At 47.7% G+C, this 25,373-nt stretch overlaps 1 protein-coding gene across 1 annotated transcript in view; it reads left to right on the plus strand.

Annotated features, from left to right (window-relative positions):
• ANKRD33B (ankyrin repeat domain 33B) overlaps positions 1 to 25,373 on the plus strand; it is a 66,904-nt gene that overhangs the window by 32,916 nt on the left and 8,615 nt on the right. Inside the window, exons 2-3 of the mRNA XM_033110831.1 lie at positions 5,970 to 6,099; positions 19,444 to 19,584. Coding sequence (XP_032966722.1) covers positions 5,970 to 6,099; positions 19,444 to 19,584 — 271 coding nt within the window. The remainder of the gene's footprint in view (positions 1 to 5,969; positions 6,100 to 19,443; positions 19,585 to 25,373) is intronic.

Raw genomic sequence — 25,373 nt, forward strand, 5'->3', positions numbered from 1 at the left:
CAGGTGGAAGGCATTGCACAAGCAAAGCCGTGGAACCGAGCCTGGGTAGCACTGAGGACGGGCGCTGGGGAGAACCCAAACCACAGAGACTTGCAGCAGCCATGTCGGAGGGATCAAATTCCAGTCCTGGGTTTTGCTTTCTCATCATGGTGCCTAATCATAAATGAGATTATTGAAACTATACCGAACACAACACACTTTACGCAACAAAATTATGCCCATACTAGTGGTACACACGGCTGTCTCTTACAAATATATCTTTAGAGGACCAGAATTCCTGAATTCTGTCATCAAGCTGCATAAACATTTTCCCCTTCCTGTAGGTAGTATTTTTATGGAGAAAGATGTTTTATAGAAATGGATTTTCAAGTAACTGAAGTTTACTCTCTTGGTCTCGAACTTTAAAAACTATATTACAAATGAGGGACTTTTCCTCACATTCGAGCATGGCTAGTACCCTTCTCTGTCTGGATGGTCAGGATTAGCTCCTCTATTGTACCATCTGGCTGTGGCTTTGTGTGCTTCTTGGTGTCTCAGTCTCTTCCCTTGGCTGTTGGTCAGCTCCTGTTTCTTCTGCCCACTGCCCCACCTCCCCTGTCCGCAGACGGATCTCTTTTCAGTTGTTTACAGTGGTTGTTCTAAAGCTGTATTTCCTAATGAGAATGCTATGAATGTAAACATCGTGTCGCCTTTCTCCTTCCCCCTTTCTTCCGCCTCCCCACCTTCCCTGCCCACTTCGGTCCAAGCCGCTATTTCTGTTTGGTTGTGTAGGACACAGCTCCCTGGCCCGTGCTGGTGTTAGGAGCCTTGGGGGTGGGGGTTGGGGGGAGGGGTGCGGCCGTTGGCGGTGTCCCCCTGCTGGTCCTGGGTTGACCGCTCACAGCCGGTGTTTCCTTCCTTGTTCTTCATTGTAAATTAAAATCATGTAAGTTCCTTATAAAAAGCTTTGTTTTAAAGAATTCTAACTCTACAGAAACATCTAGAGTAAAAAGTGAAAACAGTTCTTTCAGAGTGTTCCTTCCACACCTACCCTGTATTAATCAGGGGTCTCCAGAGATATACGACCAATACAATATGTGTGTGTGTCTATATCTAACTGTATATAAGTATGTGTGTGTATATCTCCATATATTATATATATATATATATATATATATATATATATATATATATCTCCATACATATGGAGAGAGAGCGAAGGAGATACACACAGATTTATTATATTGTAAAGAATTGGTTCGCACAATTGTGGAGGCTTTGTTAAGTCCAAATTCTTTCGGGCAGGCTGGCATGCTGGAGACCCAGGGAGGAGCTGTAGTTCAAGTCAGAAGACAGAATTAGTTCTTGCTCAAGGGAGGTCAGTCTTTGATCGATTCAGGTCTTTAACTGGCTGGATAAAGCGCACCCCATCATGGAGAACCATCTGCTTCACTCAGCGTGTATTGGTTTAAATGTTAATCTTATCTTAAAAATACCTTCACAGAACCATTTAGAATAATGTTTAACCACCACACACCTCCTGTTGCCACGCCTCTGCAGAGGTTATTATTCTTAATATTTTGGTTTTGGTGTAATCGTTCTAGGAGTTTTTCTATGCATTCTCTCTCTCTCTCTCTCTCTCTCTCTCTCTCTGTGTGTGTGTGTGTTGAGAGCTCTAACCCACTTGGATGATGATCACCTTTCTTCCTTCCCGCCCAGCCCTTTAATCTGTTAATATAATAAGTGATCTTATTAGAATCTTGGTGTTAGCTCATCCTTCCTGCAAGGAATGGGGTTTTGGTTTGTTTATTTTTTTGATGTACAAGGTTTTACAATTTTTTTTTTGCATTTTAAAATTTAATAAATGACATAAAATACAGTATAAGTAAATTCCCAATGGAAATTTAATAACATTTGGTTAGAACTGTAGGCTGATAATTCTCAAAGAAAAAGAACTATGATGATCTTGTTATTCACACAGAAAAAAAATGCAGGTGGGAGAAAAACCTCTCCCAGTGAAATTGATGGGTTAATATAAGCATTTTGTTTCAGGAAGGCAAACCCTTACAGTTTTTTAAGCAGAAATATCTCAGCTCATTTTGTTGTTGTTGCTCTGTCTTTTCTATGGTGTGTAGAACTTGAAAACTAGGCTTGTGTTTTGAGGGCCTAGAATTTCTAGCTAACCTCTAAATAGGGACTTCCATTTGCAGGTAGCTTACTTATTTTTTTCTTAATAATATTTTATTTTCATGAACGTTTTGCTGGTCGTTTAAAAAGCAAACTATTTGCGGCTTCTGCAAGGGAGCCATCTGCAAGTGGGCTACTGTTGATGCAGCAAGTGGACGATATTTGGCTTTGTGATTTATTTATTTATTTTTTTTGACGGCTTAGGTGCATTTTATTGGTTTTCTTTCAGAAGACAAGTCTTTGTTACCGTCTTTTTTGAGCTCATGGTCAGGGGTTGCCAAAGTTAACCTCCCCTTCCATCTTCCTGTTGGGGAGCATCAAGACACTCCAGCTAAAACAGAGTTTAAGCTATGGCTAAACACTAGTTTTAACTATGGGAACGAAAGTCCGACTTTTGGAGCAGACCCCAGGAGGTAGGGCATAAAGGTGATGATTTTTAATAGTAAGTCTCTGTGGGAAGACTAGAAGTTTCCAGTTCTGGGTCTGATACCATTTTATCCTGAGCCCTCAAATTTAGTATTTTATTTATTTATCTTTTTTGATAATCTTCATTTCTGACTTAAGTTTATGCTAAGATTTCCAAGGCACTATCAGTACAGGCCTGCTGCGCATTTGGGGGTCTTACCATAGGTGGTCGGGAGGGGCTGTGGTTCTACAACAGACCCCTCAGTGGGTTGGGGTAGCAGGGAGCGGAGGTGAGGGGGATCCCCAAAGAGAGAGCGGAGGCTGAGTCAAGAGCCCGGTCCATCAGAAGGCCTGGAGAGCATCCTCTGCTGTCTGCTGATGGAAATTCTTCCTTTTAAAAACCCGTCGTCTATAAGTAAAGGTTGGATGCCCTTTGAGATGTTTTTCAAGGACAGGTTTGCAATATGTGTTCAAAGCTTTCTAAATATCTCTTTTAATCCAGAAATACTACTTCTGAGAATGTGTCCTGAGAAAATAAGGAGTGATATGCACAAAGCATTAGATCTAGGTTTTTTTTATTGCAGGTTTTACTCATAATAGAGAAAAAGGGAAACAATCCCAGTGTCCAAGAGTCCAAGGGATTCATTAAATAACTATAGTTCTGCATGTGTAGATTACAACCCTCCACCCATGCTGGAACTATTAATGTACAAATATTTTTATTGACGTGAAAAGATGATGCTGATACATTTCTCACTGAAACTTGTAGCCAATAATCCTATTCTGTGGTTTAAAGAAAATGTGTGTGTGTGTGTGTGTGTGTGTGTGTGTGTGTGGTTTTCTTCTCTGTTTTCAGATTGTTTTCTGTAATAAATTATGAGCTTGTGTAATTATGTAAAAAGGAAGAGTTTACATTGTGTTCAACATGCCTTATTTATGTCAGGAAATTATAGAATACTTAAGAAATACTTCATCCAGAGAAGTTCAAAATGAGATTTTCGTGCTTACCGGGTGCAATCTCAAGTGTCCAGACCATTTATGCAGCAGGTTAGCTGGGAGAACGAAGTGGTGCTAGAAGGCAGTGAGCTCTAGCTATCCGAGAGACTGAAAGCCTGAGCAGCTGATAAATAGAATTGGCCTGGGCTCACTTTACGCCCTTTTCTCTTTAAAATTAAATTATTGTGAGATATTTCCCTCTATAGATGGAATGACCTATTTCAAAGAATGCGTAAATTGGAGCATATTAAATAGCCTTGACTATAGTCACAAAATTATAGAGTTCATTACACTGCACTGTGGCTGTCAGTGTTAAAAAAACACTGGTATTCTCTAAAACTTTTAAAACTCTAATGTTTATGATTTAATACTCTTTTGGGAAAGCAACTAGGAGCCTTATTGAGATAAGCAGGTGGGGTTGCCCATGCCATCTCCTTGTTCCATGAAAAATTACATTCTTATTAAAAACATGGTTAAAAATAGGGCTGGGCCACGTGGAATTGCTCTGAACGGAAGCGTGGGCGTTGCCTGCAGTGCTCAGAGTCACGTGATAATTAACCGCTGCATCTGAGAGTCTTCCCCTGGTTGAATTTTAGCATCTCACTGAATCCTTGTGTGGGAGGCTGTGAACCTGAGCTGTTGATAATTGTCGTTTGTTACAAGGTGTCTTAGATGAGGCAGCTGTAACAAAATGCAGTGAAATGGTAGCTTATCAACAACTGAAATTTGTTTCTCCCCGTTCTGGAGGCTGGAAGTCTGAGACAAGCGTGCCAGCAGGGAAGGTGGGCGGGGGTTCCAGTGAGGGCCTGCTGCCTGGTTTCTAGATGGCTTGTCATCGCCACCTGCCCACCTGCGTGGCATCGGCAGGAGTCCCCTGTGGTGTCTTGTTTTTTCTGACACCAAATCCATGTCATTTCCCACATCAACTCCTGGGAGTCAGCACAGACCGAGCATGTTCAGGGCTCAGTCCCACAAGACTGCCCCCACTGCAGACGCCAGTCTCAGCCCAGGGACCACCCTCTGACCAGCTGGCTGTAAAGTTGGGGGCTTCCCACAGCCCCCCTCAGGGTGGGTAATTTGCTCGAGTGACTCACAGAACTCACTATTCCTGGTTTATTACAAAGGCTGCAGCTCAGGAAGAGCCAAATGGAAGAGATGCACAGGACGCTATGGGAAGGGGTTCGGAGCGTCCACCTTTCTGGGTACACTACCTTCCCAGCATCCTGACATGGTCACCAACCCAGAAGCTCCCTAGACCCTGTTGTTTAGGGTTTTTTTGTAGAGTTTTCACTAAGTAGGCATGGTTTGCTCTAGCTGCCGTATTTCCCCGAAAATAAGATCTAGCCAGACCATCAGTTCTAATGCGTCTTTTGGTGCAAAAATTAATATTAGACCCGGTATTATATTATATTATATTATATTATATTATATTATATTATATTATATTATATTATATTATATTATATTATACCTGGTCTTATATTAAAATAAGACTGGGTCTTATATTAATTTTTGTTCCAAAAGACACATTAGAGCCGATGGTCCGGCTAGGTCTTATTTTTGGGGAAGTAGGTATTAAATCATTGGCCATTGCTGACTGAGCTCAATCTCGAGCCCCTTTCTCCTGGAAGATCTAACCCTTTAATCACATGGTAGTTTTTTCTAGATACAAGTCCCCGTTTCTTGAGTCATTTCATTAGCATATAAAAACAGTGCATTCCAAGGGTTTGAGGAGCTCTGTGCCTGGAACTGGGGACAAAGACCAAATACTTACTTTTTATGATATCGCACCCCCAACTGGTCTGTCTGCTTGCACCCTGGTCTCCTGGAATCTATTTCCCACCCAAGCGCCAGTCACGTAGACAATTGGCAACTGACTGCCCAGACCATCCTGGCCTCCAAGGGTCTATTGCTTCCTTGACTTCCTCCTGGTCCCTGGGTGGCCAGCCATGTCCTCTGCCTGGGCATCCCCTCCTCGTCCCCTTGGCTTCTTCCCTCACCTCCTTCCCATCTTCCCACTATCTCCTCGCTGAGGCCACCAGCACCCTATTTGAGACCGAGCCACGTTGCCCTGCCCTCCGCCACCTCCCTTACCCGGCTACTTTGTCAGCGTCAGTCACTTACTTACATGTCGGGCCTGCAGTCCACGCTCCCCTCGCTGGAGGCGAGCCCCTGAGGGCAGGGGTCTTGCTTCCCTGGTCTCTCCTGGGCACAGCGCCTCACTGGCGGTCAGCGCCCCAGGAACATTTGAGCATGAACAGACAGCTGGCTTGCTCTCAGCTGCCTCTGAGACCCGGGACTCAGGGTCCTCTGTGCACACCCCCGGGGCAGTGGGTGCTCCTGGCTCTGCAGTGACCATGTTTGGGCTCTGCCCTCTGACCCGCTTCCCTCTCTCTTTCTAGACTGCCCTTATTGTCGCCTGCTACCACGGCTTTGTGGATACTGTGGTGGTCTTAGCAGAGTGCCCCCACGTTGACGTCAACTGGCAGGACAGCGAGGGGAACACGGCCCTAATCACAGCTGCGCAGGCAGGTAAGAGCCGGCTTTTCCTCCCCTCCCAGAGCTGGGGCCAGAGAGCAGCTGCCAGGCAGTATATGTGGGTGGGAAGGAGGGGTGGGGGTGTGCGGGGGTCACATGATCTCAGCTGGTGACATTAATGCAAGGACGGAAATTGATCAGAAATCTTGTTCTGCTGCTAAGAGGTTCAAGAAAAGGCTGGTGGGTGTGCTTGCACATTCTCTGTGCATTTGGGGCAGTTTACACACTCGTGCAGAAGTCAGTATTGGGTAGGTCTAACTCTAGAACTGCTCCAGAAATCCGGCCTCGTCATTATTTCACCTAGAGCATCGCACATACCCCCCTGCCCCCGGGCCCCGTTCCAGAGATGGGAACAGAAAGGTACTGGAAACTCACTGGCAGAAGAGACATGACTGTGTATTAGTGAGAGATAAAGTATTAAAGTAGACACATTTGCAAGGCCACCTTGCACTTTGCCTGTAGATGTGAAGAAGAGCCAGGCGCTCCTTGCTGGGAGTGTCCGTGGAACGAGGTGGCACTGTTTGTGAGAGAGCCTGAATGTGTGTCCCACTCAGTGTCCTTCTGCCCAGGTGTGCATTGCAAGAGGTGGTACTTCCACCAACAATGCCAAGTGCACTGTGGCTGTCCTCTTCCAGAGTTGCCTTTGGACATCGAGACAAACATGACACCCATACTTGTCCCTTTGGGACCACCCTTGATTTGTAACCGTGGTATTAACCGGTTTTGTAACTGACCACTTTCAAAATTCTTGGCTTCCAAAAGGACATCCATTGCATAACTCAGGTTCTCAGTTGCAAAGAAGCTGCATCTGGCTGAGTTGGGAAGGACAGGCGTTGGTTTGTTGAAGGAATGCAGCGCCTCACGTTGTTGGGAGTGGTTGAGCATCTGACTTGGTCAGAGCAGGGAGGCTGGGGAAGATGCCCCCAACCACCCTGCATGTTGATTCTGGAAAGCTGATGTCTGCCACTGCCCCCCGAGAAAGACCTGCCTGTTCTGTCTTACATGACAAGCCTCTGTGCCAAAGCCAGCGTGACTGACTCTGAGCCGGGGAAGGCTGGAGAAGCCAGCGTCTGGTCATTTCATTCCCTGTAATGGGAAGCAGTCTTGCACACTGCTTTTCCATCAAGATGCACAAGTGGGGAACCCCCTACCCTAGAGAGGGTTTGGGGCTGTGTTAACACATGTTCACTTTCAGGGCGTGAAGTTTTTCCTCCAGGAGGTTTGCCAGGCTTTGAAAGCAGGGCGCACAGCTTCCTGAGCTGCAACACTGTAAAAGGAAAGATATCATGAGGCGGGCATTGCGTGAGCATGGGCTCACCATACGTCACCTCCCACTGCCAGGAATGGGGTCAAGGGTGTGAAAGTAAAGGGCAGTCCTGCCCTTGCATAATTCTCCAGCTAAGGAGCTCTCTGATGGATCTGATGGAGGGTGACCTGGGTGCCGTGGGATGACAACACCCCACCTAGCCTGGTGGTGTAAGGCAGGGGTTGCGGAAGAGGGGCTTTGAGCAGGGTGGTGAAGAAGTCAGGGGCAGGCCGGTCCAACCGATGTTTTGCACAGCCACGGGGCTAAGAAGGAGCCTGGTGCATCTTAGCAACGGCGTAGCTTAGTGTGGCTGTAGGTCTGGTGTGCCTAGGAGAGGTGAGAGGTGGCCCCATGCGGAGGCGGCAGGGACTAGATTATTAAGGGTCTGGATACAACGTGAGAGAACGCATTGGAGTGGCACGAGGCTGGGTGTGTGTTGGCAAGATCAAATGATCCTGGTGGGCCCAGCGGCAGTTTCAGAGGCAGAGAAGGAGCCAAGTGCAGCCTGGCAGAAAGCTCAGGTCTCGTGGTTGTGGTGTGGACGATGGAGGACAGGTGGGGTCTGGCACGGCTTTCTGCCTCCCGGATAGGGGGTGACGCTAAGCGGAAAAGTTTCCATTTGTGCTCAGGCCTTTGAAATACTGAGACAGCTAAGAGGGCTCGATGGCGGGTGGCTAGTGTGGAGCTCCAAACTCGAGTCTGTGCTAGAGCACAGACGGGGGTCCGTGGTAGATCACAGATGGGGGGGTCCGTGCTAGAGCACAGACGGGCGGGGGGGTCCATGTTAGAGCACAGACGGGGGGACCAGGAGTTTTGAGAGCGGGGTCCGTGGACATGGCCCTGAGTGTGAACAGGATACTGGACGGGAAGGAGATGGCTTTCGTATTGATTGATAAACGCTCTTCGTGTGATAGGGAGAGTCGTTGTGGTTTAATACCCACAGGTACATTCTGAAGTGTTTGTTTCTTTGAAAATGTTTTCATTTTGTATTCACACAGGAATTACAATTTGTCTGTTTTTTTCATTTACTGTTGCAGAGGAATAGTCTGTGTCCTGCCTGCTTTTTGTGTCTTTATTGATACTCTGGTCTTCCTTAGACTTGGAAATCTCCTGCCTCCATCCTTGACATTGAAAACCAACAAATGCACAAAGAGGAGCCAAGAAACCTCACTGCCATGTACGTCAGGCCCCTCTCTCTGTGTTTGTTAGGCTTTATCTTCTCACCTTAGGAAGACTTTTCTGTTACTTCTCTGAATGCTGTCTGCCTTGTTTGTTCTCTCTTCCCAGGGTTCCTCATAGGTGTAGATTAGATCAACTGCGCCCCCTTTTATAACTTCCTTTCATCATTTTTTTTTTCTTTTCTATCTCTTTATCCCAAGATTTGGGGACTTTTTTTTTTAATTCATCAATTTGTTTTTATGAATCACTCGCTGATTCTCACTAGATCTGTTACGATATTATTGGGTGCGATTTACTGACTACCCAACAAAACAGGACTTCAACAGTGAGGAAATGGCCTTTTGCAACATGACATGTCTGAGGGCGCTACGTGCAGGGTTGCTTCGTTGGGCGGCCTCCTGATGTCAGGACCTGCGGCCAGCTTCTCAGAAGCGCTCTGGACCTTTCCCTTCCATCCAAGCTCATGGCAGCTCCACTCATGGCTTCGCGGTGCCACACGCAGGCCTCAGGAAGGAGGAGCAAACCCCTGTCTTGTTTTATTCTCTAAGATGGATCAACATTTCCAGAAGCCTCCAGCAGGGTTTCATTTACGTCTCATGGCCAAGTCATGTGCCCCATGCCAAAACAAGTGGCTGGCAAGCCAGGTGGAACGACCTCATCTGAAGTTAGCCCCCGAATCTGTGTGGTTAAGGAGAATGTTAAAGCACCCACATGTTAATATAATTGGCGACTGCAACTGCGTTGGATGTTTGAGAGTTGCAAGTTCTGGCTTTCTGCAGGACTCACTCAGCATTTGTGAGAATAAACTAGGATGCAAAGGCCTTGATCTGACTGTCACGTGTTCTCTACAAAGTCTAACTTCCTTGGCTACTTAATGCATAATAAAAATACGACCAAATCTGTATTAGGCCTTGCAACGGAGAGAATATATGACAATAAATCCTCAAATAATCCCTAAATCTCATTCAGCTAGTAATTTCAGTTTCTACCATCCGTTTCCTAACAAAAATAAAATAGAAAATAAGATAGCCAAAGCAATGAAGACTAAGTCCCAGGGATGGACTTATGTGTTTACTTTCTCTGGTCCTTGTTCCTCTTTAACAGAGTGGTCAGAGTGTGGTGCAGTGAGAAAACTGAAGGGTTCTTTTTTCTAACTGGTGAGAATACTAAGTCGCTTGGGTATAAGTAACCTCTAGTGCGTTGTTATAACTTGTTGTTCCTCGAACTTACTTTAAAAATTCTGAAGGTGGGCCGGCCCAGTGGCTCAGGTGGTTAGAGCTCCATGCTCCTAATTCCAAAGGCTGCTGGTTCGATTCCCACATGGGCCAGTGGGCTCTCAACCGCAAGGTTGTTAGTTCAATTCCTCAAGTCCTGCAAGGGATGGTGGGCTGTGCCCCCTGCAACTAAGATTGAACACGGCACCTTGAGCTGAGCTGCTGGATGGCTCAACCCAAGTTCTGGAGCGCATCCTCTCAACCACAAGGTTGCCAGTTCGACTCCCGCAAGGGATGGTGGGCAGCGCCCCCTGCAACTAAGATTGAACACGGCACCTTGAGCTGAGCTGCCGCTGAGCTCCCGGATGGCTCAGTTGGTTGGAGTGCATCCTCTCAACCACAAGGTTGCCGGTTCGACTCCCGCAAGGGATGGTGGGCTGTGCCCCCTGCAACTAGCAACGGCAACTGGACCTGGAGCTGAGCTGCGCCCTCCACAACTAAGACTGAAAGGACAACAACTTGACTTGGAAACAAAGTCCTAGAAGTACACACTGTTATCCAATAAAGTCCTGTTCCCCTTCCCCAATAAAATCTTTAAAAAAAAAAAAAATTCTGAAGGAAATGCATTGAGAGCCAGCCAGCCTGGCGCTATTCACGGCCCACTGCTGGGGACACAGTGGCTGTGAGGCTCCCAGGGGTGGCCATGGTGGGCTCTGTCTGCTCGTGTGAGACCCAGTTCTGACCTGGATTTGGGGACGGTCTCACTTCAGAGGAGAATTTACCACCTGGCCAGGAGCCAGGGATACTTGTTTCTTCATGTTATTTATCTTATCTTCTTATCACCAGCCATAATCATGATTTCCGTCTGACTTCATTGTGATTTTTATGGTTTTTTGAAGTGATTTCCTTTTTCTTGGTTTCTCCTCTTTCACTTTAGAAATTAGAACTTGGTAAATCCCTGGGGTTTCCTCACATTCCCTGGCCTTTTCCTGTAAACCCCAGTTTTCAGAGCCCTCTGGCTCAGCACAGCGTTCTTCTCTCTTGCAGGGCTGTTGGGAGGTGATATTTCCCAAGTCAACACTTCCCTCTGCTGGCCTGGCTCGGGAAACTCCACTTTGAGTACCTGGCGTCAAACCAGTCACATCTTCAGACAACCCCAGTTCTGTTAACATTTTTCCATTTTCAGAGCAGAACGGGTTTATTGTGTTTCCTTTCTTTGAATAAAGGAGGAAACAATAAAGAGTCTTAGCCCAGAATGGCTACTCAATGTAATGTTAAATGAATCCCCAGTGGCCATTGCGTCTTAGACGATGTGCTTACAGCTTGACAATGGACAGCTTTTGGATAAGTGTACTTTTCCCAAGAGAGAAGCAGGAATCGCTCCGCCTTTGCATTGACTAAAGATTTATTGAACCTGAGTGAATTGGACTCCTGAGCAGGGTCACGAGGGTGGTGGCTGTCACATGGGAGTGTGGGCCATGGGACACCATGGCTCTGGTGCCTAATCCACTCTTAGGGACCAGGGAAGAGCTTGCATCAGAAGGGATGGCTCATCAGGGAACTGTAAAAGGGAAAGGAGAGTGTCCCCGTAGGAACCAGCATGTGCAAAGGCCACTAGATTAGAAAAAGCGTGGCACACAGGTGAGTTAAAAGGAGAGGTGAGTGATTGCAAAGTAGAGTGGAAGGGCTTTGGGGTAAGAGCTGAGGGGGCAGAGGGGATTTAGGGGAGGACAAATAATGTTCCCCCTATCCTTCTGAGTTCTTGACTGAGACCCCTGTAATAAAAGACAGATTAGCAAGAGAAAAGCAGACCTTTGTAAACACGTATACCTGTCCTGAGGGAAAAATGAGTAACTCAGGGAGGGGGCTTAGAACTCCAGCTTACATGGCATCTTCCACAAAGAACAATGCATTTGTGGAGAAAGGACAAGACAACTGAAAACAATTTTAAGCTTCCATGGGTGGTAAACTAGGAGAGGGTAAACCAATGGCAGATAAGGGCTAGTTAGTGAAGTTTGTTATGTAGGTTGCTCCAGTGCCATCTCCAGGCTGATAATGTCTAAAGTTGTCTCCAGTGATTGACTCTTGTCCTTGGTAGAGCGGGAAGGAGAGAGAGCTTTGAAAATTTAATGTTTTGAGAGAGTAGATCCTAAGAGTTCTCACCACAGGGGGGAAAAGACCCTTACATTTTTTTCCTCTTCTTTTTTTGGTGCCTATATGAGATCACGGATGTTACCTAAACTTGTTGTGGTAGTCATTTCACAATGTATGTGAGTCAAATCATCCTGCTGTATACCTTAAACATACAGAGTGCTATATGTTAATCATATCTCAATAAAACTGGGGGGAAATTTAAAAATAATTAAGTAAAGTAAATTATGTCCTGCTTTTAGACAAATGGGGGAGGGCAGGGAGCTTTTCTTGTATCTGCTTTTCCTCAATTCCCTTCCGCTTAACATACTCCTTATGCCAAAGCTGCACATTTTGGGGTAGCATATTCTGCTGTCCCGCAGAGAGCAGGCCCAGATAAAAAGGAGCTAACTCGGTGAAGATTTTACCTAAAGAGTTGAAACCATTAAGGGTTTTAAGTGGTAGTTGTGTTGGTCAGAAGAGTTTCTTTAAGTTATTGTGGTGGTCATGTGGAGAACGGATGGAGGGGCAGAAGTGGGACAGGGGACAGATAGCAGAGGTGCTGTACCACAGTTGGGATGTGGTGGCCCGGACTGGGGAGTAGAGGTTGGGAAGGAGAAACAGGACAGGTTTGGAAGATATTTAAGAGGTGGGGTTGGCAAAACTCCATGATAGCTTGGATGGGGAAAGTGGGTGGGGGGGAGGGCGGAGCTGGAGACAAAGCCCAGATTTCTGGCGTGGGCACCGAGATAATTGTTGGTGTTCATCGCTGTATCAGGACTGTGGGAGAGAGGAGCAGGTTTGGGAGAAACGTGTGTTGAGTTTGCTTGTGGGAGGCCTAAGGTGAAACATCTAGTAGACAGATATTTAGTTACGAAACTCAGGAAGAGAGACTGAGGTAGAGATAAGAGATGTGGGAGTTTTAAGGTCATACTGGATCCCTGAGAGCGGACGGGATCACCAGTGCACAGTGTATGGGGTGACCAGCAGGCTTAGCCATGCACCCGGGGAACAGCAGCATTTCAGGAAGGAGAGAACAGAGGAGCTCATAACGAAAACTGAGAAGGAGTGGCCAGACGGACAGGAGGGAAATCGGAAGGGTCAGCTTTCAGGGTATCTGCGGAAAGAATGTGTTTTAAAAAGGGTGGAAGAGACAAGGGGTAAATGCTGTGAGGATGGCAAGTAAGATGAAAACTGACTAGTAACCACTGCATGTTGCTACGAGATGGTCATTGGGGACTGTTGGAAGTCGTGTCAGGAGCGTTAGAGGAATGTGAGTAGCAAGAATGAGAGGAGATGACTCTGGGAGTAAGACTGAAAAGGAGTCTCATGATTGATGGCGGGTGGCTGGAGGGCAATGCCAGGTCAACAGGTGTTATTATGGGTCACTGCAGTGGACCGGATGTTTATACCCCCCTTCAAACTCATATGTTGAGTACGAATCCCCAAGTGATGTATTAGGAGGTGGGGCTTTCCCAAGGTGATTAGGTCATGAGGGCAGAGCCCTCATGAATGGAATTAGTGCCCTCATAAGAGATCCCAGAGAGCTCCCTCACCCTTGTTACCATGTGAGGACCCAGCGAGCAGGCGGCCATTTATGAACCAAGAAACAGACCTTCCCTGAATCTGCTGGCGTGGATTTCCCAGCCTCCAGAAAGAACGGTGAGCAATGTTTGTGGTTTAAGACACCCAGTCTACGGTAGTTCGTTATGGCAACGTGAAGGGATAGTCGTATATGTATTAAGATGGGAGACCTTTGAGCATGCATATCATCGTGGTGCTGCATAGCAAACAGACCCCAGACTCTAAAATGTGTTTATCGTTCATACGTCTGTGTATGGGCTGGGGATCGACTCATGTGGACGACCTTTGCTCATGTTTGGTGGTGAGGTGGACCCTGTTCTGAGGTGTGCTTGGGTCCTTCCGCGGGGGCAGCTCTTCTCCAGGCACTTCTCATCCCCTCCCTGGGACCACTGAGCTAGCCTGCGCTTGTTCCTAGGCAGATAGCTGAGACGTGAGCATGAGCGGGAGTCCAGTCCAGTTAGTGCATTTCAAACTTCTGCTTGCATCCCACCGGCAAATGTCCCAGTTCTTGATGGAAGAACTTTGCAATCACATGGTAAAGAGCAAGGTGAAGACGTTGGGCCATTTATGCAACCTGATGGAAGGGCAGGGAGGCAGAGGTTGAAGAGAAAGAGGAGGTCATTGGGAGCACAAGCACTGGAGGGTGGAGATTGGCATCTTGACGCTTCCTTTTCAACAGGAGGGAAGGAGGAGAGACTGCTCGTGGACGGGAAGTTTCTGGGGTGGTGGGGGAACGTTGAGGGGATTCCTTTCTTGTGGTTTCTGTTCCCTCTGTGAAGTAGGCTGTGCGTCATGTCCTGGGAGAAGGGTTTGCTGTGAGGCAGGTGACTTAAGAGTGGGAAAGTTTAAAATTTCCCATGCGGGGCTTGTGGGAGAGTCAAGGGGAAACACAGAAGTGTTGTTGGGCTGGGTTGAGAATCCAGTCAAGCTTGGGTGCCATGGATTTCTACCCCGTACACTCAACGAAGTTGCCATCAGCCACCCAAAGCGGAACCAGACACCGGGGCTGTGGTGGTAGCAGGGGTCATCTTTGGCTTTTCTCTTTTGGTTACTTGGCTCCGCCAATCACTAAGGCCGGTCCATTCACTTCTTCCGGAGTGCCTGAGTCAGCCAATCCCCTCCACCTGTGCTCCTGGGGACCTGGCCACCATCTTCTGTCCATTGCATGAGCTCCCCCAACCCCTGGTAAGGCTTGGGGACAGCGCGGAGAGGATCAACACCCGGTAGCCAGCCACGAGTCATCGTCCCTACCTTGCACTCTTGTCGAGTGGCCCTAAGTTAGATCTCCCTTTCATAAAATATACTTTGATTTTAGAGTCGTCTAGACTTATAGAAAAACTGCAAAGATTCTCCAGAGAATCCCCGTATATTCTGCACCCAGTTTTCCCTGTTGGTAGGATCTTACATTAGTGTGATACATTATTCGGCACAATGAATGAATCAGTATTGATGCATTTTTATTATTAACTCAAGTCCATTCTTTATTCTGACCTCCTCAGTTTTTCATTAATGCCCTTTTTCTGTTCCAGGATCCCACTTTCCAGTTAGTTGTCATGTCCCCTTAGGTTCCTTGGCTGTGACAGTTGCTCAGACTTTATGACTTTGACAGTTTGGGGGATGTCAGGTAGTTTATAGAACGTCCCTCAATTGGGGTTTGTCTGATGTTTTTCTCATGATTAGACTGGAATTACAGGGTTTTGGGAGGAGGACCACTGAGGAAAGTGCCATTTTCATCACATCATATCCAGGGTACAGTTAAAGAAAAAAATACACGATGACCTTTGTTACAGATATGAAGGTAGACATTATTCAGGAGCGTCTTGGTAGGTTGCAGGGAGCACTGCTGTGGGGTGTTGCAGTGGGAGAACGAGGTTGGATTCAACTCCAAATGCAACAAGGAAAGTGGGGACCTGTGACCCAGGAGCAGGGTGGGGTCCATGTATGACAATGAAGAGGAAATGTCAGGGGGGAGGGCTTCTGGCTAAAGTGACCAACATGATTGTTGCTGAAGACAAGTCAGGGTGATGAGTCATCACCTGGGGGTGACAGGGGAGGAGGAGCTTGATCAGATACCAGGGGTGGAGTCTCTGGTGAAACTGATTCAGCGGGGGTTTTGCTAAAGCTGGATTTTACAAGGTGGTGCACAGATGGGCCTAGGGGTAGGTTGAGGGGCCTGACTGAAGAGCAATCAAGCAAAGTGCTTTGTCAGTCCAGGCTGTCTGTGTGGCTTGTCACTGTTGATGTTGACCTTGAGCACCTGGCTGAGGCTGTGCCTGCCAGCCAGGTTTCTCTGTTGTGAAGTTACTCTCCCCTTCCTCCTTCTACTCTGTGCCTGTTACTCTCTAGGCACAATCCACACAGTATCTCCTATAATTTTCACACTTGTAAGGTTGACAGTATCCCCACTTTCCAAATGCAACAGAGACTCGGTGAAGGTGACTCATCTTCCCAGGGTCTCCCAGATTTTAAGTGGCAAGTCAGAAACTTGAACTTGGGTGTTCCAGAGCTCCCTCTCTTAAGTACTAAGCTCTCTATCTATACTGCTGTTTAATCACACCACTGAAGGTATTTCATCCGTAATTCTTATTCCTTGGGTCCCTCATGTCTCTCTTAGGCAGGAAAAGCTCATTGGAGGGGATGGTGTTCTTGGGGTCTGCGTGATGAGCTCACCCTTTAAAAGGGCTTCCTCTGAGGACTTTAGGAAATCCTATTCGGTAAGGTCTAATCTAAGTTGCACTGGGCTTAAACTAGATTTCAATATGGTGCATGCTTGGGTTCTGTTATGCATGGAAGGCTGTGTTCTATCTATCTGTATCTGTCTGTCTGTATCATCTATCTATCTATCATCTATCTGTCTATCTATCTATGTATCTATGTATCTATCTATCTATCTATCTATCTATCTATCTATCTATCTATCTATAGTCTATCTATCTATCATCTATCTGTCATCTATCTATCTATCTATCTATAGTCTATCTATCTATCTATCGTCTATCTATCTATCATCTATCTATCTCATCTATCTATCTTACTAAAGAAAAGTAAAGCTCCTTTTGGTTAATTGTCATGGTTTCTAAGAAGAAAGGTTTAATAATATCTACACATTCTTGGAAGCACCGGGTCCACCCTGATTTCCTTGAATGAGGTCCCCTGTGTGGTAAGAGGTATTATTCTGCCATCCTGGGAAAGTCGGTGGGGAGCCAGGAGTGATTTCCTGAGTCATTGGAAGCTCGTGCCTGCAGTCAGAATGAGTTGACCGTGTGTTGGTTTTCTGAGCTCAACATAATATGCAGAACAGATCTGTATGTATAATGGGCCATTTGCTTTGTGGGTTTTCAATTTTTCCTCTCCTCGCCTGTTCAAAGTGTTCAGAATATATAAGTGCTAAGGACATCGTGCTGAAAATTGAGACAGATACGCTCTTTCACGTTTTTAAAGAAATGGCTCTAAATGAATTGCAATTCGTTTCACTAACTCTAACTGACAGGTGCCACAGAGTGTTTAAGCTGGACAACAAACCTCACTAAGACCAAAGGACCCTGTCCCCGCACCATTTAGAGCAATTAAGCTGTTTTGGGCACTGGCTGCTAGCATTATGCCCTCCCCCGGCACTGTAAGTGACATCAGAGGGCCAAGTGGTGTACATAAGGCAAAAGCATCAGCTGCTGGCTGGAAGCTGTGAGTCAGGGCTGGAGGCTCACACCCGTTTGTTCCTGGCTTGTTAATCTCACAACGTAGTCATATTAGTCCGTGTTTCTCTCCCAGAAAAGCTGCGGTTCACCTTTTAATTTTTGCAGTGAGTTCAAGAGATGGGCTGGAGTCAGTGGTAAGCAGACAACAATGCTTCTAGAAGGGTCCGCACTCTCATGTTTGTTGCTTGTTTGTTTTTAACCTGGAAGTTGATGAGAAAGATTTGATATTGCTTGGGCAGCAGCCCACAGTATCTGTGCACCCCTCAAGGAAGGAAACTGGGTCCCAGCCTCTGTCTGGGTGGGAGTATGAAGGGAGGACGGCGTCTGCGGGCTGCCATGGGAGGAGTTAGTGTTGGGTGGCACTGGCCTGGCTGGGTGAGCCGAGGTGCAGGGGAGCTTGCTGCCATTGCAGGGACGTGGGCGTTCTCCGCATGCCGCTGTGCTGGGGGCCTCAGCTCGCTCCGCCTTCTCAGCAGACGACAGAGCCTCAGGAAGCACCTGTGTCTCCAGGCTGTCCACCCAAGGAGGAGGCCTCACACTTTGGGAAGTCCTGACACTTCCCAAATCTCACGCAGTGCCCTTCCTGAAATCACCCAGGAAGGAGCCTCGTGGTCGGGCTTCTCCGTGGTGCAGAGGCCTCCCCGGGGGGGAGGGAGTGGTACCCGGTTAAGGACAGAGAGGGCACTGCAATGCCCAGGAGGCCCCACACCTGCAACTCTGACAGTGGGGTTCCAAAGGCACATGCTTGTGGGGGGATGACTGGGGGCATTTTAGAGAGCTGGATCTTCAGTGTACAAGGATGGAGACTGGGCACCCAGAACGGCCACCTGGGCCTAGGAGGCGCTTCTGCAGCCTGCTCCCACTCCTCCGGGTAGGTTAGCCACCACCAGCAGGGCCACGATGGAGATGGCAGCTGAGACGGGGCCTGCCGGGTGGGTGGTTGGGGGCAGGGTGAAGGTGAGGAAGAGAGGAAGCTGTCTTGGTGTGGTTGGTCCTGAAACAAAGTCTAGCCTCCAGGGCAGTGCTTCTCAACGGGGCGATTTGGGCACAGTCGGGACACATTTTCGGTTGTCACACTTGGGCAGGAGAAGTGTGGTTGCTACTGGCATCTAATGGTTGGAGACCAGGGGTGCTGCTAACACCCTACAGTGCACAGGACGCCCCACCATGGACAACAATCCTGCCCCAACGTCACTAGTGCCAAGGCTGGGACCCTGCTCTAGGGGACGGAAGTGGGGGAGGGCGGTGTGTCATTTCACACAAGGACTTAGGAAGTATGGCCAGCAGTGGGCAGCAGGCTGCACAGACATTTGATCCAAGAGCGTGTCTTTGTGGCCCAGCTCTGTTTGAGCAACTCTCTCTCTGCATTTTGGCTTCCTGGAGGTGAGCCCGGAAAACCCTGGGAATACTGCTTTTACATGTTCTCCTTTTTCACCCTACCTGCGAGGGTCAGAATGAGCAGAAAACCTGTGCACTTTTGGAAGTTCAATGTGACAAAGGGGAGAAATCTATATTCTCAAATGAATATTCTCACCTGCTTGGGTTTCTGGCTGATGGTGCTGGTAGCAACACTGTGTGCATGAGAGAGGGAGGGAGGGAGAGAGGGAGACAGGAGGAGAGAGAAACAGAGAGAGAGAGAGAGAAAGCGAGAGAGAGAGAGAGAGAGAGAGAGAGAGAGAGAGAGAGAGAGAGGCACTTCTGAGCCGTGGCAGAGGGTGGCAGTGTGCACTGGCATATCCTATTGCTGCAATGATGACTGTTCTCCCTGAAGCCCGGAGCCCTGGGAAATAGCCCTGAGACTCATTTTCAGTGCTGCATCTGTTTGCACCAGCATCTCCTCTTGGGGGCTGACAGCATCTAGGCCCTTCCCCTGACCAGCAGTATCTGCTGAGACTGGCCCAGGAGTTCCACATGCCACCATGCAGCATCCTGGCTACTCAGGTTCCCTCCTTTACAGTGTGACAGGGCAGCTGAGCTCCCAAGTGAGTCGGCTGAAGGGAATAAGAATGAACCAGAGACAGCAATGCGATGGCCAGGCAGGGCCTGGTATCTTCCCATTTCCTGCCGTCTGAGAATTTTTTCTTGTCGTCTGAGAGGCAAACTCACACACCCTGCAGATGGGCTGGTCCTGGAGGTCGGCCATGCCACGTTTCTCTCTCTCGGGAGGCCTCACTGGAAGGAGCACTCTCTGTGGAGTGCGGTCAGTTCATGTGTGCAATTCTCTTCGCAGGGCATGCCACCATCACCAACTACTTGTTGAACTATTTCCCTGGTCTTGACCTTGAAAGGAGGAACGTGTTCGGGTTCACGGCTCTCATGAAAGCTGCCATGCAGGGCCGCACGGAGTGCATCCGAGCCCTGATGCTAGCAGGTATGTCTTCCCTTGTCCTGTGAGGTCCCGGGAACCCGGGAAATGAGGATTTTGCTCCCTTAAAGAGTATGTGTTGAAGGGATGAATCAGTGCTGTAGAAAAAAAACGAGGTGGATGCCACAAAGAATAGCTTCTTTGAGGTGCATGGCTATCACCATTCACGGTGAAACAAACAAAACAAAGGCTGGGGTTGTCACCCTCCTTGCTCCCTGATGAGCTCATCCCTCACTCTTTAGCCTCCTCCTGCCCATACCTGTTCTTCAGAAATGTTCTTCAGAAATGTGTGTTCTGGTCTTGGTTTTGAGAGGCAAGCCCGTCCTGCTGAAGGTGGGCACGGGCATGGCGGAGCTCACTGTGGTTGGAGTCACCTGGTGACCTGGTGTACAGCAGCTTCCCTTTTAATGGTGAGTCACCATGTGGAAAGCTCTCAGGCTGTAGCTTCGGATCAGCAGGACACCACCTTTGCCCTTTATGACCTTGGCATCTTGGAGGAAGCACTTCCTTCTCTGAGCCTACCTGTCCCGTCTCTGAAACAGGATGACTTATTTCTACCCCCCTGAGGATAGACTGTCACAATACTTTGTAAACTCTCAATGGCTATGCAGATTTAATGAAGTACTAAGCTAAATTCCATGAGACTGAGCTCGAGTTCTTTCCTCGCTGGAATCCTGATTATCTGTGGCACCACCTCATTGGATTATTTTGAGAATTAAATGAGCAAATGTGTGTAAAACACACACACATCGAGGGTCTGGCTCAGGGCCAGCCCCTAATGTCTCAATCAGTGTGAGATGCTCCTGTCGCCATTAATTTCATTATTTTAATTTTTAATTTTTTAAAAAATTTTTTCTGTTCTTGGCACTGGGTTCAGCCAATCCCACTTGGCACTGTGAGTTCCAGAGAGGTGGCATCTCCCCTCCCGTCTTAGTGTCCTGAGAACAGCAGCAGAATTCTGAGCATCAGCCGAGGCTAGGAGTTCTGTTTAGACAACCTTTTTTTTTTAAATAGAGTTTTATTTTGGAATAATTTCAGATGTATGGAAAAGTGACAAAGACAGGGCAGAGAGTTCCCAACAGTGGTCAGTTGTCTCCCCGTGTTCAGATCTTCCTGAGAAGCTGATATCGGTACATTACTTTTCACTAAACTCCACGCTTTGTTCAGATTTTACCAGTCTTTCATTCATACCCCCTTTCTGTTCCAGGGTCCCATCCAGGCGCTCACATGTAGTTGTCACGTGTCCCCAGCCTCCCCTGGTCTGTGACAGTTTCACAGCCTTTTGTCCTTGTCTGACTTGGCTGTCTCCGTACTGGCCAGTATACAAGGTCCTGCAGTCTGAGCCTGTTTTCATTTCCCTTGTGATTATACTGGGGTTACCAGGATGTGCAGCTTGCTTTGGGTTTTTCCCCTCTGGGTTTTCCCTCCTGAGGGTTTTAGGGGATGCTATGAAAACAATGAATAAATTCAGTAAATGAAGACAGAGGCTTCAAAGAGGACAGCTTTCTTGGAAATAAAAAAGATCAAAATTAAAGTTAATCCCATTGGTTATGGTTTTGACTCAGCGACAGTTTCAAAAGTGAGACATCTGTTTGAACAGAGTTTAGGGTCTGCCTGACCTGTACTGGTGAGAGATGGCGCGTCCTGATGAAACGTTTGGTGGTGATGACGCTTTTGTGTTTGGAGGCAGCCTCATCGGCTTTTACTCTGGATCTGGTTACAGTTGAGTACAGAACGTCAGGAATTTACTTTTCAACCGAAACCGTATGGGGTCAGTCACATCGGTGCATGCTTCCCATGAATTAATTTCAGTTACAAGGCTTTTTGTTTGTAGGTCAGTTGCCTTCCAGCCACTCTGGCCAAGGCACAGGGTCTGCCTGGGTCTGGTGGAGGCTTCAGCTGTTGGCTGCGTTCATTCACAGGATGGCAGAAACACCTTGCGCGTCTTTGAGAGGTCGGCCTCCCGAGGCGCAGGGTGGTGAATGCTGTTTCCCCCACTCCGTTATTTGGGTCACACATGTGCACCCCTCCCTCCTCCATGAGCCCCGCCCCCTCGAAGCCTAAAGTAATCCTCCTGCAGACATCGAGTGTGTCCATCCTTGATAGGTGGCCAGAGCAGAGTGCTCAACAGATGTAGCTCGGAAGCCGGGACCCCTGGTTTCAACCTTCAGCTCCTCCACTTACCGGTTGTACCCAGGCCCAGCCACTTAACACTCTGTCTGGGCCTCAGTTTCCTCTTCTGTAAAACGAGGGAATGACAGCAGCTACTGCAGGAAGTTGTGAGAAGGAGCGAATGAGCTCACATGTGGAAAGCCATTGAACGCATGCCTGGCGTGGGGAGCGCCCTCGGTCAGTGTTGGTTGTTTTGTTATTGGTGAATCTATGTGTTCAATAATAATCTGTTACCTGAACGAAAAAAATATGGTATATTTTTCCCTTTGAAAAGTATCTTTGTGATGAGATTCCTAAACTTTCTTGTTGAGGTGAGTTAAAAAGCATGTGACTTGGGATTTCTTAATCTTGACACTATTGACATTTGGAGCCAGGGAATTCTTTGCGGTTGGGGGCCATCTTTGGAATTGTGGGATGTTTAGCAGCCTCCCTGGCCTTTGACAAAAGGTGACATAGCAGCCCACCCCCAGGCTTGACAACCAAAATTGTCTCCAGATATTGCCAAAGGTCCCCTAGGGGTACAGTCACTTCCCAATGAGAACCACTGATGTAACTAAAATGGAAAATGTGAAAAGAATTTTTTCCCTCTTATATGCATTCTTTTTTCCAGCTTGTTTTATATTCCTTCTTAAATTAAAAATCCGACTGGTGAGATTTCTTTTCAGGGAATTTTTGATCTGCCCTGTAAGGCTTTTGCTGTCATGTCTAACTTGTAGAATATTTCCATTTTCTTTTGTTAATACTAAGTTAGTTTATAGTTCTTTTTCTCAGGAAAGTGAGTTTCATTTTTCTTTTAACAGTAGATGTGTGTGTATGGTTTAAAAGAAAAAAAAGTCCTCAAATGTCCTCGCTGGGGTTGGTGGACAGCAATAAGGATACTTATTGAGGTATTTAAAAAAAATTGCACAAATATTTCTGTCTTATTTCCATTTACATATATCAATATTAAGAAAATGCCTTTAAAGATGCGATTGCCTGAATGTCTCCTTTGGACTGGCGTTTATGTATAGCACTGGGAGGTGTTTTGAGAGCTCATCACAGGATGGTTACCCTTAGGTCATTCTAAAAGCAAAATGCACCAGTATTAACACACATTAATGGATGGGGTGCAAGTGTGTATCTCATTCTCATTTTTCAAGTACAGTATTCTGTACCTGAGTGTATTTTTGCACCTGAGTCAAATTTCCAAGTGGCAATTTCATTATATTCAATAGGAACCATTTCCTTTTAGAAATGATGAATCATTGAACGGGATGGCCCCTCCTAAACTCTTTACATTTTCCGGTAGTTCATAACATACAGACACCTATCCGCTCTTATCTTACCTTTCAGGCAGAACAAAATAATGTTAGAATTATCATAACTTTGGATTTTAATAAATATAACTAGGTTTTGAGAAGCTGATCTGTTGGCCCTTTGGTTTTTGACTTCCCAAGGAATGTCAGCTCTGCTACTGAGAATCACAGGAGGGCTGTGGAACCTGTTCATTCAGTGGAATATTAATGCCCCAAAGTGACAGGTCTATTTAAATAAGTGGCTCTGGGAAGCCGTTCAGAGGACGTGATTTTCTCTGAAGAGAGACAGAACTTGGAAGCTGGCAGGTTCCAGAGAGCTTAAGAGAGCTGGCTGTATACCCGCAGAGTGCTGTAACAACTGCAGCATTTGGGGAGCAAAGCCAAGCAAACGAAAACCTTGAATCCTCCTGGGATTCCAGAGAACAAAGCACAAGGTGTGGGGGGCTGTTTGGGGAGGAGCAGAGAGCACAGGCTCTGGCCTTGTGTTACTGACCGATGGTCTTTCTATCCTAAGCAAGCCCTGACCGTGTGCTTCTGGAAAGCCAAAGAGCATACTAGCACGACAGAGGTTCTTTCTGTTTATAAGGAAAACGTGAATGCCCCGTGAACTGAGAATTTGCCACGTTGAAATAGTTTCAAGTTACTAAGCAGAAAATGGGCTAAAAACCAGGCATTCCATACCCTCGAGGGCAGCATCTTAGCTTGGGAAGCATGAAAGCAAACCCCGAGGCAAGGACTTGGGGACAAGTAGTTTTTCTGGAAGGTGACCCCAGGAAGTGTTGTGAGGGATGAGGAAGTGAGACCCAGACGACAGGAAAGCTAGTCAATGTGTGCTGATGTCCTGGTTACCCTTGTGGGCAGCCGGAAGCCCTGCCCAGAACCTCTGAAAGATGCAGCCCAAGACATGTCAGAAATGCCTTGTGCAGGTAAGGCAGGGGAGCCAGGGTGCTTCTCCTCCAAGGCGGGCCCCTCGGGGCTGGGGCGCTGTGGGGCACACTCACTCTTTGGCACGTGTGGCAGTCTGCTGTCTCCTCCCTCCCTACCCCACGCAGGGGGCTGGAGTGTCGACGGTCTGATGCCCCATGAGGGGCTCTTTCCTGTGACCTTGTACCCTGATTTGTCATACTCATTATACCCCAAGTGCCCAAGATACAGCCCAGAGGTAGAGGAGGAGGAAGCCTGCAAGGACTTATCCACAGTGGCCCCGTGTGACCGGAAAGGCCTCTGGGGAGGAGGGAGACAGAGCTGGGCTTTGGAGGGTACGTAACATGGGCATGGGATGCTGGCGGAGAACAAGGAAAGGGAGTGACGCATCCTTGGCTCTGCCTGTCTCCTGCTGGCCCATGGACCTGTCCACGACTCTGGGAGGAAAGCACCCTGAGAGTGAGTCATGGAGGGAGCTTGTTTTTCTTCAGCACCTGTTTCGAATGCTTTCTGCCGCAAGTAACAGAAATCCTGACTTGACAGTGGCCTAAAAAAAACAAGTGTCTATTTTTCTTACCTCATTAGAAGTCTTGAGGTAGGCAGGCACCAGGTAGAGCTGGCCCTGGACTCCCTGAGGACATCCAGGCCCAGGTGGCTCCCCACTGTCCACTTAGCGCCCCACCCCCAGATTGTTGACTGGTCACCTCGTGACTGCATGATGGGCATTAGAGCTCTGGGCTGCAGATCCCTGCTGCTGATGGAAGCACCCTGGTCCCTTTCAGCAGGATGCCTTCTCTGCTGAAGGGCACGTCGGTCAGCCGACAGGGAAGCTGGGAAAATGGGGAACAGGGTTGCAGTCACGAGGTTAGACATAATTCTCATTGTGAGCGGGTGGTGGGGTTTGGGCCTCAGGGGACATTTTTGGTCTCTACAACTGGTGGAGTGCTACTGGAATCTAGTGGGTAGAGACCAGAGATGCTGTTAAAAGTCCTACAAGGCACAGGACAGACCGCTCCACAAGTTATCTGGCCCCAAATGCAGAGAGTGCCGAGGTTGTGAGGCCCTGGGCTAGACCAGTCAGAGTGCGTTGCTTAGAGTATGTTGCTCCCTTGACTGAAATAGAGGATTATGTGTAGACAACTCATAGCGCTCAGCATGACAGCAAACGGACCCTGTGGCAGGCGCCCAACCATTGTTTGCACGACTGGAGCCCTGGTCGGAACAACATGGGGTAGGAGGTGGGCCTGGGAGGCGAGCGGGCCAATCATCTCGTGGGGAGACGGTGGATGCAGTGGCCTTGGGGAAGTTTTCCGTGTTCTCTGAAAGGAGTATGTGTGAAGTGTTCATCATCGGTAGTTGTCTTTTATGTTTTAATTACTCACCCGGGCCCTTATATTACCCTTA

The sequence above is a fragment of the Rhinolophus ferrumequinum genome, chromosome 7, assembly GCF_004115265.2.
Source record: "Rhinolophus ferrumequinum isolate MPI-CBG mRhiFer1 chromosome 7, mRhiFer1_v1.p, whole genome shotgun sequence".
NCBI lineage: Eukaryota > Metazoa > Chordata > Mammalia > Chiroptera > Rhinolophidae > Rhinolophus > Rhinolophus ferrumequinum.